Raw genomic sequence first — 18,645 nt, forward strand, 5'->3', positions numbered from 1 at the left:
AATCTGAGCGCACTGGTTCGAATCACGGCTCAGCCGTCGATATTTTCTCCCCCTCCACTAGACCTAGAGTGGTGGTCTGGACGCTAGTCTTTCGGATGAGACGATAAACCGAGGACTCGTGTGCAGCATGCACTTAGCGCACGTAAAAGAACCCACGGCAACAAAAAGGTTGTTCCTGGCAATATTCTGTAGAAAAATCCACTTCGATAGGAAAAACAAATAAAACTGCACGCAGAAAAAATACCAAAAAAATGGGTGGCGCTGTAGTGTAGCAACGCGCTCTCCGTGGGGAGAGCAGCCTGAATTTTACTGTTGTGACAAAATGAAATACAGATACAAATGAATAAGTTGTTTACATATGCAATTACTTTGTGTAAAATCATCAATAGTTTTCGAAATGCATTTTGCTACAAGTGGAGAAATGAAATAGACACATATATACAAGTAGCAGTTGTTGTTTTTTCCATCACAAAGGTTTGAAAACATTTCTGTCCAGAAGAACTGTTTCTGATGGGCCCGGCCATTGCATTTATACTCATTAAACTAAACGGCAACATAGCAGTTATAAGCTGTCTGTTGAAACAGTTCGTGAGTTTGCAATATAAGACAAAATATATGTCCAGTGAATGTGACATGTTTGTCGTGGGTGATCAATTTCACGTTGTAATGGAATGTTCTGATTGTCTTGTGTTACACATGATAGATTGTTTTGATTGTTTTGTGTTACACATGATAGATTGTTTTGATTGTTTTGTGTTACACATGATGGATTGTTTTGATTGTCTTGTGTTACACATGATGGATTGTTTTGATTGTTTTGTGTTACACATGATGGATTGTTTTGATTGTCTTGTGTTACACATGATGGATTGTTCTGATTGTTTTGTGTTACACATGATAGATTGTTTTGATTGTTTTGTGTTACACATTTGCCCCACCACCATCCCACCGCCATCTCCATCCATGTGCAACTTCTGCCGACATGACAAAAATAAAGAGTACAGATCTTTAAAAAAATAAAATAAAATAACAACGAAAATGTATGGACTCATCTCTTTTGTACACGTGCAAAATGGTGTGTGTGTGTGTGAGAGAGAGAGAGAGAGAGAGAGAGAGAGAGAGAGAGAGAGTCACACACACACACACACACACACACACACACAAAAACCCCAAAAAACACGCGCGCGCGGGTACGCACGCACACTGACGCATACACCTCCACACGGACGGGGGGGCGGGGGGGGAGGAGATATGGATCTATAGTTTGAATTATTGTTTGAACAAATATAAGCTTAAATTTGGAAGATTTTACAGTGAAACAGTGTCAGGTATATCATGGTAGAGATTGAATAGTATACATCTTTAAAGAAAAAAATGTGTGTGTGTGTGTGTGTGTGTGTGTGTGTGTGTGTGTGTAGGGTGAAATGGGAGGAGTGTGTGCACGAGTCTTATGCGGGTGCACTCTTGCTGGGCGGGTGCAGAGAGGGGTCGGGGTAGGTGGAGCGTTGTGAGAGGATGGAGGAGGGATGCGTTCAGTATAAATCTTCTGGTGGATACTTGGCAGTATGCGTGCGTGTGTGTGTGTATGTGTGTGTGTGTTTGTGTGTGTGTGTGTGTGTGTGTGTGTGTGTGTGTGTGTGTGTTGTGGGCGTTCTTGCACAGTTTAAAAATATATCATCTGGAGACTTTCATGTTTTGTATTTTTCATGCTCTTTGAATTAAGCTTTATTATGCCACATACATTATTAAGCGTTCTATATATCTTCACACAGCTACCACCACCACCACTACTGCTACTAGTACTAATTTTATTATAAAAAAATTATTTCAAGCATGAAAAATCTCGTAACCAGTACCTTGGGGCGAACTTTTAAAACTCAAGCATTATAATAATAATAATAATAATGTACTTTTATATAGCGCCCTTTCTCACTAAGAGCTCAGGGCGCTTTACATGAAAGAAAAATATTACAAGTAACATAAAACATTCATGGCCACTCTTTCTCAAAAAACCCTCGCCCCACTCACACTCTCCCTTTCCCACTCTACATACATCAAAAGTGAGCTGACATGGGTGGTTTTGGAGAAAAGGAAGCTGAGAGTACTTATAGATAGGTTTTAAAAAGATGAGTCTTTAGTGATGAGCGAAAAGCAGAAATAGAATCAGATACACGGATATGATAAGGAAGGTTGTTCTAGATGTGAGGAGCTGCAAAGAAGAAAGAACGTTCACCATAGGTTCTTGTATTGACGCGAGGAAGTTTCAAAAGGTAACCGTCAGAGGAAGAGCGGAGATTTCATGTGGGAGTGTAAACACTGATAAGGTCAGAAAGACATGTAGGTCCTGCGGAGTGGAAAGCAGAATAGCAGAGACACGCAACTTTGTATTTAATTCTCGCTTCAATGGGGAGCCAGTGCAGAGTGCGGAGGTGAGGAGAAATGTGATCAGTACGTGGGACTCTGAGAGTCAGACGGGCAGCATTGTTTTGAAGTTTTTGAATTCGCTGAAGAATATTATGTGGACAGCCTATGACAAGAGAATTACAGTAGTCAAATCGTGACAGCACAAAAGCAGAAATAAGAGTTTTAGTAGTTTCAACAGAAAGGTACTGACGGATAGAGTTGATGCGACGAAGCATTAGTAGCAGAACTCTTGGGTGAAAGAATAACAAATGCACCTGTCAGTGGGCTTTCAGTGTTCACAGAATCTGTCTGCTGCTTCCTTCTCCTCGTGCAGCTCCTTGGCGGTGAGATCCATTTTTTCACGAGCAAAGCTGTTGATCTCCAATCCCGGCACGACGGTCCACTGTTTGTTGGCAATGGTCACAGGGAAGCTGTACATCAGGCCCTCGGGGATACCGTAGTCACCCTTAGAAAGCACCCCCATGGACACCCACCTGCCCTGAAAGAAGTCAAAAGCACTGTTTTTTTCCTGTCCCACCCTCCAGTGTCATTACCCCCCCCCCCCAAACACACACACACACACGCACACACACACACACACACACACGCGCGCGCGCGCGCGCGCGCGCGCTCGTCACTCACCCTTCACAATATATCAGCCAACAGCCTAGTCCAACACACTCGCAACATGACAAATGTTGGACAAAAGAAAAAAAAGCAATGCGTAAAGCTAAATACACACAAGCAAGTGACACAACACAGCGGGTACATTTCCCATACACACATCCAAGTTCCCTTACCCTCCACACACACACACACACACACACACACACACACACACACACACACACACACACACACACACACACACACACACACACACACACACACACACACACACACACACACACACACACACACACACTTTGTAAAATAACAAGAATATCAAGAAACAATACCAGAACAAGAAATGCTTCTATAAAATCATCATAAACTGCCATATGGCGGTTTCAGTATTTGAATGAATGCAATATGCGGTAAAAGAGTCAAGTAACTGGTACACTAAATAACACACACTTTGTGAAATAACATGCAAAATTTGAAAAACAATTTTAGAATAAGAAATGCTTCTATAAAATCATCATAAATTGTAAAGATCCTGGTCTTTCATTAAAAAACAAACAAACAAAATAAAAAAAATTAAAATAGATAAATAAATACATAAATAAATAAACAAATAAATGAATAAATAAACAAATAAAAAGGAAAATATGTTATAGGCCAGTATGAACCACTCTCTTTTACTGTTAAGTGTAGAATTTGATGAGCGTGCTTATGGGTGAAACAGAGGATAACAGAATTGTCCGTCGATTCATTATCGATTCATTATCCGAGTGTTCTCTTACATAGGTTTAACCATAAGAATTAATACATTTCTAAACAGTAAAAACTCGCGTTAAGAAGGAAGATAGTGTGTGTGTAACAATTTATAATGAAAATGGCCGTGTCCTTTGAAGCGAAAGACTGGCACTGTATCCCATCGAACGACAATCCCCATGAATCTGCCGACATCAGAGGTAGGTTGTTGTTGTTGTTTTTTTGTTTGTTTGTTTTTTCATCAACTCAACCACAAGAGGGGAATGGGAAACCGGGATCATCATGAGAGCAGGGTATAGAAAGGACACCCACCAATGACAAGGCAGGGCTGTGTCCTGTTTTGTTTGGTGAACTGATAACGCAGCCAGTACATCACTCACTGTACGTTGCTTATCAGCGTGAAGGTTTCACCAGTCTTTCTCACCCCGCCCCTAACTGCTCACCTCCTCAGTCCCACACCACCAGTCCCTCATGTGGTCAGCAGCAGCCTTGGCAGCAGACATGGCACTGGACCGCTTGCGGGCATCCAGCACATCGAACCCTCGTCGCCGTATTGTCTGCCAGCATGTCACTTTCTCTTGTCATGCACGTGCATGTTTTTTTTTCTGTTTGTACGCTTACAGTTGACTTCATCAAGTTTTTGCGCCTTATAAATATTATTGTTATTATTATTCTTAGTTGTTGGGGGGGGGGGGGTTTTTTTTTAATTATTGTTTTTTATGTATTTATCTATTATTTATTTACTTATTTATTTTTATTTTATTCATTTATTTATTTATTTATTTGTTTCGTTTTTTTGTTTTTTTTTTTTTTGTTTTTTTTCTCAAGGCCTGACTAAGCGCGTTGGGTTACGCTGCTGGTCAGACATATGCTTGGCAGATGTGGTGTAGCTTATATGGATTTGTCCGAACGCGGTGACGCCTCCTTGAGCTACTGATACTGATACTGATACTGATACTGCACGTGCAAACAGGGTGAAGGGAGGTGGGGAAAATGGGGACCCGGAGATGTGTGGGTGAGCAGGACCGAAAAAAATAGACATCGGTAAGATCTTGTGCTTGAAGTTTTTAAAGTATCTTTGTTTGTGTGTCGCAGTAGCAGTAGCAGCAACAGTGGTAGTAGAAGCAGCAGTAGCAACAGCAATAGTAGTAGTAGTGTTTAATTTCATGTTTTTCCCACTCTTTGTGATATTGGACCAAAAATGTGGTTCATGGTCATTTTGGAACATTGCACAAGGATATCAGCATAGCATGATTGATATGAGTAACTTGGAGCAATTAAAGCCAAACGTTGAGCAATTTATTCCCTTCAAGTATTTTCGATATATTTTTCATTCTTTAGTACACACACACACACACACACACACACACACACACACACACACACACACACACACACACACACACACACACACACACACACACACACACACACACACACACACACACACACACACAAGATGGCGTCTTCAACTCACTGTGATGAGATCATTTTTGACATAATCGTCATCACCCAGAGCCAGAGGGACGGGTTTCTCCTTGCCCCCAATGATGACGGAGGCGTGGTCAACATCCGGGTACTGTGTATCGGAATGACTGCCCCAGATGATCACGTTTTTCACAGCGTCGATTGGAACACCCAGGCGATTTGCGATCTGCACACAATGTTTATTTTTCTATCAGCAAAGCCCAAAAATGTTATCAAAACTATCTGGGTGGTGGTGGTGGTTGTATGTGTGTGTGTGTGTGTGTGTGTGTGAGAGAGAGAGAGTGTAGGGGGGATGTAGGGGGCGGGAAGGGGGGGGGCATGGAGGGATATAGCCTACATAGTTTTATCCCAGTATGCTCATGAGAAGTAATTACTTTGTTTTCAAATCACTTAGTCTGAAATGAACATGGTTCTCAGCCTCTGTGTGTGTGTGTGTGTGTGTGTGTGTGTGTGTGTGTGTGTGTGTGTGTGTGTGTGTGTGTGTGTGTGTGTGCGTGCGTGCGTGCATGTGTGTGTGAGTGGTGGGGGGTGTAGGAGGGGCATGGAGGGATATAGCCTTCATAGCTTTATCCCAGTATGCTCATGAGAAGTAATTACTTTATTTTCAAATCACATAGTCTGAAATGAACATGGTCCTCAACCATCAATAATATCAAAACAATTTTAATGTGTGTGTGGAAAGCTTTTCTTTTTTTTATACAGACGAGAATTTTCAATCCACAATCATTCAACTGTCACTAACGTATACGAGGCAAAAAGTAAAACACAGTTACCATTTCACAGACTACAGTCAGCACGCAAACAAGAAGAAAGCTTCTTTTCCATGTGCATGATTCACAAAAAGTTAAAGGGCTCTTCACAGAAGCTGGTTCGTTTTCATGGAATGTTAAAACATAGAGACATGTTTAAATAGTGCAGGCTGCATGTGGTCTGGCAGTGTCTTATTGAATACACAAACCGTTGTTTTAGTCACACGTCCACAATCAACAGCTTGAAAAAAAAAGTGTTTGAAATGATACATTTTTCGGCCAAAAATTGACAGTTATCAAGTGGTTTATAAAAGATGAATGTGTCTTTATTGGAAAAAAAAAAGCACCTCTTGTTAGCAGTGGCGCTCATTACACTGCCTGCATACACGTGGGTCTGCATATTTTACATTTATTTGCTTATTTATCATCATTTCATCATTGTTGTCTCTGTGTGTGTGTGTGTGTGCGTGGTGTGTGTGTGTGTGTGTGTGTGTGTGTGTGTGTGTGTGTGTGCGCGCGCGCGCGCTTAGAGTCGTCTTCATCAAGATTTTGCGCCTTATAAATATCATTATTATTAGTAGTAGTATTTTTATGTATTTATCTATAATTTTTTTTTTTTTTTATTTTTATTTTTTATTTTTTTTTTTATTTTTTTTTCTCAAGACCTGGCTAAGCGCATTGGGTTACGCCTCTGGTCAGGCATCTGCTTGGCACATGTGGTGTAGCGTATATGGATTTGACCGAACGCAGTGACGCCTCCTTGAGCTACTGATACTGATACTGCACACACCGCTGTTTGCCAGGAATTCAGCATCATTTGATCATTTCCCCAAGAAGAAAACTGTGCAGGTTTCCATGTGGTCCTCAACTTCTTGCGAACCCTGTACATGATTTCCACAGGTACCAGAAAGAATGGGATTACCTGGGCCTGGGTCCGTGTATGATCCAGACGGGTGAGGCAGGAGAAGTTTTCCTTGGGGATGGAAGGGGCGAACTGACTGCAGATGTAGGTGATGGTGTTCACCGGGTTGCTGACCCCCAACACCTTCACGGTCTTTAAAGCTGCAGAGTCCAGTGCCTGGCCCTGTGCCTTGTATATCTTGGCGTTGGCCGGCAGAATGTCCCGACGATGCTTCATCCCTCTCGGCAGAGGCACAGAGCTAGCAAGGAAAGCCGCGTCAGCGTCCCTGAAGGCATCCTTGGGGTCATCGGTGAACACCACATCTCCAACAGACAGTGAAGAGAGAAAGTGTCAGTGTGCCACGTGCAGGCGCCTTGGTTAAGGTCTAAAGTCACCAAAATGGATAAATCAGCCAGAAATTCACTAATAGATATGACCAATATTGACATTTAACCAACTATCGAACCCAGAATCATCTCATTTTAACCTTCACCTTGCTTTGTTTTCTACGCAATTTTTCGTAAGGCGTTGAGTCTCTCAGTCCAGTTCTCGCTATAAAAAAAGAATTAAAACATAATTTTTAAAAACAATTTATATATATATATATATATATATATAAAGCAGTGCACCCTAACTGCACGTCGTGGGTCTGTCAGACCCGAACTCGCTATGCAGTCAATTTTGCAGTGCTCCCCTGACTGTGAATGGTCGGTCAGTGGGACCCTTGTGTGTGTTTTTTCATGGTGTGGGGTGGTGGGGACTGGGGGTGCACACAAACTCAAGGCTGCCTTCATCAAACATGGTGTTAACTCTCTCCATACGAACGGCGAAAGAGACGACGTTAACAGCGTTTCATCCCAATTACCATCATCAAAATATTGCAAGCGGAACGCTCTTATACTGAAGAGGTGAATGTTGACAAAGAATACCACAAGTCTGACGACGGAAGCTAAAGGTTGAGTCATTGAGACACCCACTGGACATCCGAGGGATCTGTGTAGAGGAGAAGAGAGGACTGGCCGTACTGAGTGAGTTAAACATGAGGCTGAATTAGGAAAATTGGAGCTTAGTAAGCTGGGCACAATTTTTTGGGTTTTGTTGTTGTTGTTGTTTGTTTTGTTTTCTTTTGTTTTGTTTTGTTTTTTGTTTGTTTGTTTTGTTGTGGGTTTTTTGTGTGTGTTTGTTTGTTTGTTTTGGTTTGTTTTTGTTTTGTTTTTTATTACAGTTTGTTCTTCAGAGAGTGTGTGGGTCTTTGGAACCCAGCCACACGTCAGATCGAGTAGTGTTCCAATTTGCAAGACGTGTTTCTTTATTCACTGGATTAACCCAGACAATGGAAAAGTGCGAAAAGAATTCCCAAAGGTTTAAGGAGCAGGGGAGAGGTGTGGGAGAGGGGTTAGGGGGTTGAGGAATGGGATGATTCACGGAAAACAAGAAATGAGAGGCACTTTGATTAATGAACATATCGATTACTACGGTAATTTGGATGGCTATGTGACGATCATGATACCTTTAAGGAGAGGGAAGGCGCAGTCTATCAGCTCCATTCTCACACCGTGCAGCACCTCCAGCTTGGACGTGACGTCCAACAAACTGACAACGAGGGGCTGAAAACAACAAAACCACGTGGAGTGACGTCATGGCAGTCATTGCTGTCCTCGGGGGTGGGGTGGGGGTGGGGGTGGGGGTGAATCTCTCACCATGGTAGTTCCGCGTACAAGAAACAATTATCATCATTAATTTTGTACGGGAATTGTATTTGTATTTGTATTTCTTTTTATCACAACAGATTTCTCTGTGTGAAATTCGGGCTCCTCTCCCCAGGAAGAGCGCGTCGCTACACTACAGCGCCACCCATTTTTTCGTATTTTTTCCTCCGTGCAGTTTTATTTGTTTTTCCTATCAAAGTGGATTTTTCTAAAGAATTTTGCCAGAAACAACCCTTTTGTTGCCGTGGGTTCTTTTACGTGCGCTGAGTGCATGCTGCACACGGGACCTCGGTTTATTGTCTCATCCGAATGACTAGCGTGCAGACCACCACTCAAGGTCTAGTGGAGGGGGAGAAAATATCGGCGAATGAGCCGTGATTCGAACCCGCGCGCTCAGATTCTCTCGCTTCCTATGTGGACGCGTTACCTCTGGACCATCACTGCACATGTGTCCTCCTGCATATGTTCAATCAACAGGCGTTTCTGAACACCAAGGAACTGACTCCGCTAAAGGGCAAGGACTCCTCTGGCGGAGGATCTAATGGTGATTTCACATTGGACAGGTCTCTGTGAACTGACAGGGCGAGACGCCGTGGTATGGTGTTCGGGGTGAAGGGCGTGTGGATGATGCCACGGACACTGGGCGGAAATGGTGCAGATAGAAACTGTATCAAATAAACTAAAAGATTAAAATTGTAAAAACAAATCTTTAAAAGTTAGATGCACGGATGAAAGGTACGCTATACCAACAAGGACTTATCAGAAAAGTTTGCGTCGCTACATATAGTGGAATGTTGGCCTAGAGGTAACGCGTCCGCCTAGGAAGCGAGAGAATCTGAGCGCGCGGATTCGAATCACGGCTCAGCCGCCGATATTTTCTCGCCCTCCACAAGACCTTGAGTGGTGGTCTGGACGCTAGTCATTCTGATGAGACGATAAACTGAGGTCCCGTATGCAGCATGCATTTAGCGCACGTAAAAGAACCCACGGCAACAAAGGGGTTGTTCCTGGCAAAATTCTGTAGAAAAACCCACTTCGATACGAAAAACAAATAAAACTGGGGGAAAAAAATGGGTGGCGCTCTCAGTGTAGCGACACGCTCTCCCTGGGGAAAGCAGCCCGAATTTCACACAGAGAAATATGTTGTGATAAAAAGAAATACAAATACAAAAAAAAACCAAAAAAAACCATTCAACAAGAGATGTGGATCTTCTTCTCCTTCTTCTTCTTCGTTTATGTGATTCCATCCTTCGTAACCACTCAGCGGATTTCAAGCTGGGTTCCTACACGCAGTCACACGTACCCAGACTCGCCCTGTCGCAGTTCCAAAACTAGCAGCAACCAGCAGCTATCACTGTCCAGTCGCCATCAGGCTACGAACCTGCAGAGAACCGGTACTCCCGTCAATGCACTTTGGTCGTGTTCACTGTTGCATTTTCTGAATACACTACCGAGTCAGCCTCTGTTGACGACAAAGATTTCTTTCTCGTGACCATTTTCCGCTTTAAATGAACATTTTCCGTGCTTCCCGCAGTCGACAGACTTTGCGAATCCACCGACACTAATTTAGTAAATATCGTGATAGGGTCTTAACAGAAGCATGGAAATGTGAAGGAAGAAATCGTACCCCAGATCGTCATAAGCCGGGCATGAATGGATACAGAATACGAAACAATGGTTCTTTATTTCATGACGATCTCTCTCTCTCTCACACACACACACACATACACACACACGCTCGCGCACGCATGCATAAACACACAATGAGAGAGAGAGGGAGGTGAGTAGACAGAGACAGGGTGACAGTGAGAGACATAGTGAGAGACATAGACACAGAGAGAGAGAACGAACATTATTTTTCATTCAGTAAAGGACGTGCCCCGTCATGAAGGGGACGCAGTGAACACACATTGCAACACAAGTTGTCACAGTTTTCAGGGCAATGTGGAACAGAAAAGGTTTAACCATAGATTGAGCAATACATGCACACAAAGAAAGAACAATTGATGACATATCAAACTGTGGATTTCGAATGCCTCATGCAGGTAAACAGCGAATTGTTTTACAATGGTTTCATTTGTTGATGACATAAGCAAGGGAAGTCGAAACAGAGATGGATGTCTATGATATTTTCTCTTTTTTTTTCTTTTTGTTGTTGTTGTGGTGGTGGTGGTGGTGGTGGTGGAGCTGATTGGTGCCAAAGATCATTCAAGAGTTGGTGTGTCACTGCAGTTGAAGCGACACGGTGCATTGACAGGCTCGTTTCAAATGGTCTGTGTTAAGTCTGTAGTTTGTTTCAACTGTTTAAAATGGGTGAAATGTTTTGTGACTGTGCCGAGTTTGGACTAGTGCGACTGCTGTTCCTGTTTCTTTTTGTGTGTGGCTGCTTTTCACTGTCGTCGTGTGACAATGACCGGGCTCTCTCGTCCCTCCATTACAAAATGGCGGACCTGCTTCAGCTTCGTCAGTCTGAGGCAGCGATGATCAGGTCTCAGCTGGATTAACCAAAAAAGCCGATGCTTCGCAGGGGAGGACGACAGGATGGGATCAGAGCCAGGAACAAGGTTAGACAGTACAAACCTTCACTACCATCTGTGATACAGGGCAATGTGCAATCTCGTAAAAAGAAAATCCGGTCGTACCCTGTATTTCAATGCAGTTTTATGTTTTATCGAAACTTGGCTTGACACTTTGATACCTGACACTCATGTCGCCCTCGGTGGTTTATTTCATTCGGGGACTGAGGCCTGGCTGCGAGCCTCAGTTCATGACCCTAGGACTGAGGCCTTATTACCTGCCAAGAGGGTTTACGCACGTGCATTTGACAGTTGCTTGCGTTCATCCGCGTGCCAACTCCAATGAGGTTGTGAACTCACTTGCAGGTCATCTGCACGACTTTGATACAAAGGCACCTGATTCGTTTAAAATTTTAACACGCGATTTTAATCACTGTACTCTTAATTAAAACTGTTCCATTTTTTCATCAACAGGTTTCTGTCCCAATACGCTAAGACAACGCTACTGATCTCGCGCGTGTGTGTGCTTTTTCATCCCTACAGCTGACACCCCCTGGAGGATCTGACCATAACCTGGTGCACATGATTCCACGCTACAGATCCGTTGTAAAACGGCAAGCGCCTGTGACCGGGACAATTGGTGACTGGACTGTTGACACCGTTTAGCCTTTGAGGGGCACAGACTGGAGTGTGTTCGTGCATGCAGCGGATGATGAATGGGAACTGACAGACACCGTGACAGAACATAACAAATTTTGTGAGGATGTGTGGATCCAAATAAAGAAATTAAACTTTTATCCAAATGACAATCCATGGACTTAACAAACAGGTTAAAGATACTATAGATATGAAGAAAAGAGTATTCTATAGCAGTGATAAGGATGAATTAGAAAAGGTACACAAGAAAGTGAAAACAGAATTGAGGAATGGTAAATTGGAGTATAAACACAAAACAGAGGTCAAATTAACTGGTAAAACTATGAAAGGGGTATGGTAAGGGCTTAATCTGATGAGTGGCTATAAAATAAAAAAAACAGAGAAACAGAACCTGTAACAAAGTGTTCAGCCGAGGAAGCAGACAGACTGAACGCCTTTTATGCACGGTTTGACTGTCACGACTTCAGTGACAACAGAAAGAGCTGACCGACTTTCTGACCGAAACCCCCTTTGAACACAACAAGGGGAGAAAATAGTTGTCACTGAAGATGATGTTCTTAAACAATTAAAAGGGGTAAAAATGAACAAAGCAGTTGGTCCGGATGGTATTAAAACAAAAACTTTTAGTCACTGTGCATAACAACTTCACAGAATGTTTACTATAATTTTTAATCAATTTCGGACTCAGTGTAAAATACCCCCCGTATGGAAAACATCATGCGTTGTTCCTGTTCCAAAGAAAACATCTGTTAAGTGCATGAATGACCTTCGCCCTGTGGCTCTAACATCTGCCATTATGAAGACATTTGAGAGAGTTGTTTTGATCCACTTGCAGGGATTTATTAAGGAGTTTTTAGACCCTCTACAATTCGCTTACGGAGGAAATAGAAATGTTGATAATCCTTTGTTTGTTTTAGATAAGGCATATAAACATTTAAACAGGCCTGGCGCATGCGACTGATGGTGTTTGACTTCTCAAGTGCGTTCAACATTATTCAGCCCCACCTTTTAGCTGATAATCTTTTATAGATGAAAATCAATTCACGAACTAGCTTATGGATTTTAGTCTACCTCACCAACAGACCCCAATTTGTAAAGATTAACGACTCTATTTCCAGTGTTTTATACACTAATACTGGTGCTCCCCATGGCCCAAGGCACTGTACTGTCACCCTTCCTTTTTACGTTGTATACAGCTGACTTTAGGAGCGGTGCAGCATCGTGTCCACTCGTCAAGTTTGCTGATGATTCAGCTCCGACAGGACTTGTAACTGGTGACGACGACACTGAGTACAGACAGGAAACTGACAGTTTTACAACTTGGTGTGATGACAACTTTTTAAAGTTAAATGTTACACAAGCAAAAGAACTAGTTATTGATTGCAGGAAGAAGAAACCAAGTATCAATCAGATTGTCATCAAAGGAGAGACTGTTGAACAGGTCAACACATACAAATACCTCCGTGTAATTATTGACAACAAACTTTCATGGAATGAACACTCAGATGCTCTGGCAAAAAAAAGTAATCAGTCGAATGTATTGCCTCAGGAAACTGAAATCTTCAACGCATGTAAACAGCTGCTAGAAACATTTTATTGTTCTGTTGTTTCCGTTGTTCTGTCCTATGGTTCTGTGTGCTGTGGCGGGAATGTGACCAAACAAGACAAAGACAGGCTTGACAGGATCATTAGAAAAGCGGGCAGGGTGGTGGGCAGAAGACAAGACAGTTTTGACAACATATACCGGAAAAAGATGAGAGACAGATTTTATACAATTTTAGACGATGAAATTCACCCTCTTTACTCAGATTTTAACAGCAAACGGGTGGACAGAATTGGTAGCTTTAGAGCCCCCCGTGCAAGAACAACACGTTACAGCCATTTCCGATACTCAACATTGATAAGCAGCACACACACTTTTAACATATCCATCTGTGCCATTGTGTATCCTAGACACTTTTTCAACGCAAATGAATGGACATTCTCACAAAAGACTGCGACATTAGAAAGACCCCAAAATTCAGCTCCGTATTGAACGATAGGTTGTATCTGAGAATCAAAAATAGGGGAGAGAGAGAGAGAGAGAGAGAGAGAGAGGAGAGTTGTCTCACACCTGATATTTTCCAAAGACATCTCCCTTGGCAACCATGGCAAGCAGGGAGTAGGCCAACTGACCTGCAGCTCCGGTTACGCACACTCTGACTGGGGCCGCCTGAAAATGTGAGCACCATGAACCAATCATTAGCTCAAAGCTGCATACTTTTCAGCAACATGATGGACACACTCTTCTTCTTCTTCTTTCTGCGTTTCTGGGCAGAAACACCCACGTTCACTCGTATGTATACTCACGAGGAGGAGGAGGAATTTTGTTTAATGTCCCGTCACACATATCGGTGACTGAAGACATTTTGTTAAAGTGTTTATGAATACAATTGAGTATTATCAGTTAGAAGGGGTGGGAGATGTGAATGAATGGAGGGTTGGGGGAAACTGGGCAAATGAGGGTGAAATGAGGGTGAAATTTGAAAAAATTCTAAATACAATTACAGGAAATTACTTAAAGGACTTTGTAAAAGAGAAGTCGTTAAACTGACAAGCGAAACAAATGATAAAGAATGCAAAAAGTCAAAAACATCAACGTTCTCAGTCACTTGTGAAGACACACTTTCGTGTACATAAGGCTCCATCAAGCTACAGTAAAAAAAAAATTATATGCTTAATTGTCAGGTTACTAAAGCATATGCACTTGACATTAGAACAATACTTGGTCCGTAATGAATTTGATAATAGTCTGAGAGCTAAACTCAGAATTGGTCTGCGAATCGAACCAAAGTCTGAGAGAGTCAACTGACGAGGTTTTAGACTTGAATTCAAGCACCTATAAAAGTCTCTTTCTAGTATATTGCTTATTTCCTTGTATGACGATGGGCAATGTACTTTTATACTATCTATATGATTCTTTGCTCCCATTTTTGCTGCCATGTCTGCTTGGTCGTTATAAAGGAATCCAGTATGGGATGGTATCCAACAAAAATCAACATTTGTACACAAATAGGGAGTGCAATAAATACCTAATTTCAAACAATAAACCTTCTCTTTGATTATTCTCAAAAAGGAACAAACTTTTCAAAACAGATTGAGAATCAACACAAAATAGTATATTACTTACTATGATTGGTATATCAACAAGATGATTTAAGGCCATAAGGATGGCCACCAATTCAGCTGTAAAAATTGAATGTCCCTTACCTAAATAATATGATTTTTCTGTTTTTAGGTCAGGAATGACCACTCACGAGTGGGCTTTTATGTGCACGATCCTTTTCACACTGTCAAGCAGGCTTGGCTTTTATGTGCACGATCCTTTTCACACTGTCAAGCAGGCTTCCAGTCTCCTGTTGTTGTTGTTGTTGCATTGTTGTTGCTGTTGTTGATGTTGTTGTTTTTTTTTTTTTTGTTTTTTTGGAGGGGGGTGGGGCGGGGGAGGGGGGGGGGCTGGGAGGGGGGATTCATGCTGGGTAAGATCTCGTTTCCACAGCCCTCCGAACAATAACATAGATCTTTAATGTGCGTGTTTGATCCTTTGCATGCGTATACACACGAAGGTGGTTCAGGCGCTAGCAGGTCTGCACTTCTGTTGACCTGGGGGATCGGAAAACTTTCCACCCCGAATCCATCTGGTGCTGTAACCGGGAATCAAACCCAGGACCTTCAGACTGGAAGTCCAACGCTTTACCACTAAGCTGTTGCACCCTTCATGGGCGTTCTGAACACAGACTGAATTCAACGTGCGCCAGAGAGGCACTTTTTTTTTTTTTGATTGAGAAAATTGCTCCTTCCCCCCTCCCCCCTTCCCTTTTTGTTTCTTTATGACAACATTTTAATGCGGTATTCCAATAATGGCGATAGCATATTTACAGCAAGTGATGCAACATTTGCGATGATTTTCACCTTAGCAGTTGTTTCTTTTCCTTCCCCATAAGTATCATAAATATTATTTGCTGATTTGGAGCTCCTGTATTGCATGAATACTCACACTCTTGTTTGACATTGTTCGTTGACTTGAGGCGATGACCAGTCTGTCATGTGAATAACACTGACCACGAGAAGAGGAACACTCCTGTTTCAATCTAGCACTGAACTTCCCTTGAGAAGAATGGAACAAATTTTATATATGCACGTATTCAAAACAAAACTAGGATAAAATAAGAAAGAAAATAAAAGTATATTTCTTGTTGTTCAAATCGGGATGAATGTTTGAAGCGTTACGCTAACGTTTACGTTATTTTGTGTTTGATATTTGATATGGATACTTATATAGCACCTATCTTCTGTCGGAGACCAAGCTCTAAGCGCTTTACAAACTCCGGGTCATTTACACAACTGGATGCCTACCTGGGTAGAGCCGACTGACGACTGCCATTGGGCGCTCATCAGTCGTTTCCTGTGTCATTCAATAAGATTTCAGGCACACACACATACACACTATGAATCTATGTATGATTCTCAGCTGACCCAGGTCTGTCAACGGGAGTCAAACACTGTACTGTGGCTTTTCATTGTTGCCTCGGTCTCGACTTCTCTTCTGCGTCCATGCCAGTGATCATAATGCAACACAGTGTTCAGCACCGTTCGCGGGGAGTGCTGTAGAAGGGAACTCAGACTGTCTGCACGACGACGCGATCGCTGACGTCAGAAGGAAGCTTATCGTCTTGCATTATTGTATTACTCTTTTTTTGTCGCAACATATTTCTCTGTGTGAAATTCGAGCTGCCTTCCTTCCCCAGGGAGAGCGTGTCGCTACAACGAGAGCGCCCCCCCCACCCACCCCACCCCACCCCCCACCCACTTTTTTTTCCCCCTGATTGCAGTTTTTAATTTGTTTTCCTATCGAAGTGGGTTTTTCTACAGAATTTTGCCAGGGACAACCCGTTTGTTGCCGTGGGTTCTGTAACATGCGTTTAGTGCATGCTACACACGGAGCCTCCGTTTATCGTTTCATCTGAATGACTAGTGGCAAGACTACCACTCAAGGTCTAGTGGAGGGGGAGAAAATACTGGCGACGGCGACTGTGCCGGGATTCGAACCAGTGCGCTCAGATTCTGTCGCTTCCTCGGCGGACGCGTTACCTGTGGGTTATCACTCCACTTACTATGTAGGTGATGCCCTCTATGTGTTGAATCACAACACACACCACCGAACATGAACGAGACACTCGGCATCTTTGAAGTTTGCTCGGGAAGACAGGTTGTTGAACAAATGACTCTGTGTTTGTAAAGTACTTATAGCTTGGTCTTTGACCGAAAATAGACGCTATATGATTAGGCATACAAATCAACCAATCAAAGTTCAACAGAACCGTTTGATTTTATAAAGGAAAGAAAATCGCCGTGGGCAAGCACCGAAGGCAGTGTATTCAGTGTTGGAGACAGCTGGATAACAAAAATTGTCTCTTGGAATTTGTTTGGAACAATTCAATACTACACTACCACCGGTTTCGTTGTATGGTTGTGAAAATTGGGGGTCTAAAAATGCAGGTTGCATTGGAGAAATTACAATTGAAATTGTTAAAACATTTATTCTGATTAAACAGAAATGTCATCACATATGATTTATGGAGAAATATTCATTTTTCCTGTCCCTGTCCTGGTGAGAACAAAAATGATCGGCTTTTGGACTGATTTTATATCATCTACCGCCTAGAAAGGCCCTATATTCTTTCTTCTTCTTCTTCTTCTTCTTCTTCGTGGGCTGCAACTCCCACGTTCACTCGTATGTACACGAGCGGGCTTTTACGTGCATGACCGTTTTTATCCCGCCATGTAGGCAGCCATACTCCGTTTTCGGGGATGTGCATGCTGGGTATGTTCTTGTTTCCATAACTCACCGAACGCTGACATGGAATACAGGATCTTTAACGTGCGTATTTGATACTCTGCTTGCGTATACACACGAAGGGGGTTCAAGCACTAGCAGGTCTGCACATATGTTGACCTGAGAGATCGGAAAAATCTCTACCCTTCACCCACCAGGCGCCGTTACCGAGATTCGAACCCGGGACCCTCAGATTGAAAGTCCAACGCTTTAACCACTCGGCTATTGCGCCCGTCCCTATATTCTTTCAAATTGCACGGTATTCTGAATAAGCAAAATAAAGAATAGATATTACGACACTTTTGAAAATGATAATAAATATTTATTTTATAAACCTTTAAAAACTAATTCTAAAAGAGGAAAATATTTCTAATCTACTTCACAGTTACATTTTATCCTCAATTTAGTTCAGGTGTCGCAGTCACTAACCTGTTTAGACTGTGATATGGGTGTGTAATATGAGACGAGTTTCTTCTGTTTTTTTTATCATGGAAAGCCCGATATTTGCAGATATACAAAATCAGTTCATTCCAAAGAATCATTGACTCCGAAATCAGTTTTACTTTTTACAATTGTTGAAAGCGAAGTTTCTTTGAAATTGGGTAGGTTTATCAAAATGGTAAAGGTTACAATATCATATAATCGTTTATATATGCTTTTATCACATTACATATGTTTTATCAGTCCCCCAAAAGGGTCAAAGGATTAAACATTCGTGATTTTTTTAATGTCTAATGTGCATGTCAAAAATATCACTACAAGACACTGTTCCCGTTGGTTACTGTTTCCGTTTATTCTTGTAGGTGGCTGAGGTGTGAACATTGTTCAGAGGCTGAACGAAGCTCCTTTCTTGAATTATGTCCGCCAGATTCCACGCCCTGTGTAGCAGATGTCCATGGCATGTGTGGCAACGCGGATCAGTGCAGTTCATGTGCTGATGCTGACTCTCTCTCTCTCTCTCTCTCTCTCT

General features: G+C 42.3%; 1 protein-coding gene across 1 annotated transcript; it reads right to left on the minus strand.

The window, feature by feature from the left end:
* Positions 1–1,731: 1,731 nt before the first annotated feature.
* Positions 1,732–14,052, minus strand: LOC143281630 (malate dehydrogenase, cytoplasmic-like). The gene is made up of 6 exons (XM_076586876.1): positions 13,914–14,052; positions 8,429–8,525; positions 6,940–7,241; positions 5,258–5,434; positions 4,224–4,337; positions 1,732–2,902 (listed from the first exon to the last, which is right to left on the minus strand). Exons 1-6 carry the CDS (start codon positions 14,040–14,042, stop codon positions 2,693–2,695), a joined length of 1,029 nt encoding a protein of 342 aa, XP_076442991.1. The 5' UTR covers positions 14,043–14,052; the 3' UTR covers positions 1,732–2,692.
* Between the last annotated feature and the right edge of the window lie 4,593 nt (positions 14,053–18,645).

The sequence above is a fragment of the Babylonia areolata genome, chromosome 4 (genome assembly GCF_041734735.1).
Source record: "Babylonia areolata isolate BAREFJ2019XMU chromosome 4, ASM4173473v1, whole genome shotgun sequence".
NCBI lineage: Eukaryota > Metazoa > Mollusca > Gastropoda > Neogastropoda > Buccinidae > Babylonia > Babylonia areolata.

Coding starts and splice junctions, on each gene's coding strand:
- LOC143281630 (XM_076586876.1), bottom strand. CDS start 14,042: ATGATTGGTTCATGGTGCTCACATTTTCAGGCGGCCCCAGTCAGAGTG. Junction 4,338..5,257: donor TCAAAAATGATCTCATCACA/GTGAGTTGAAGA, acceptor ACATGCTGGCAG/ACAATACGGCGACGAGGGTT. Junction 2,903..4,223: donor GGTGGTGTGGGACTGAGGAG/GTGAGCAGTTAG, acceptor GACTTCTTTCAG/GGCAGGTGGGTGTCCATGGG.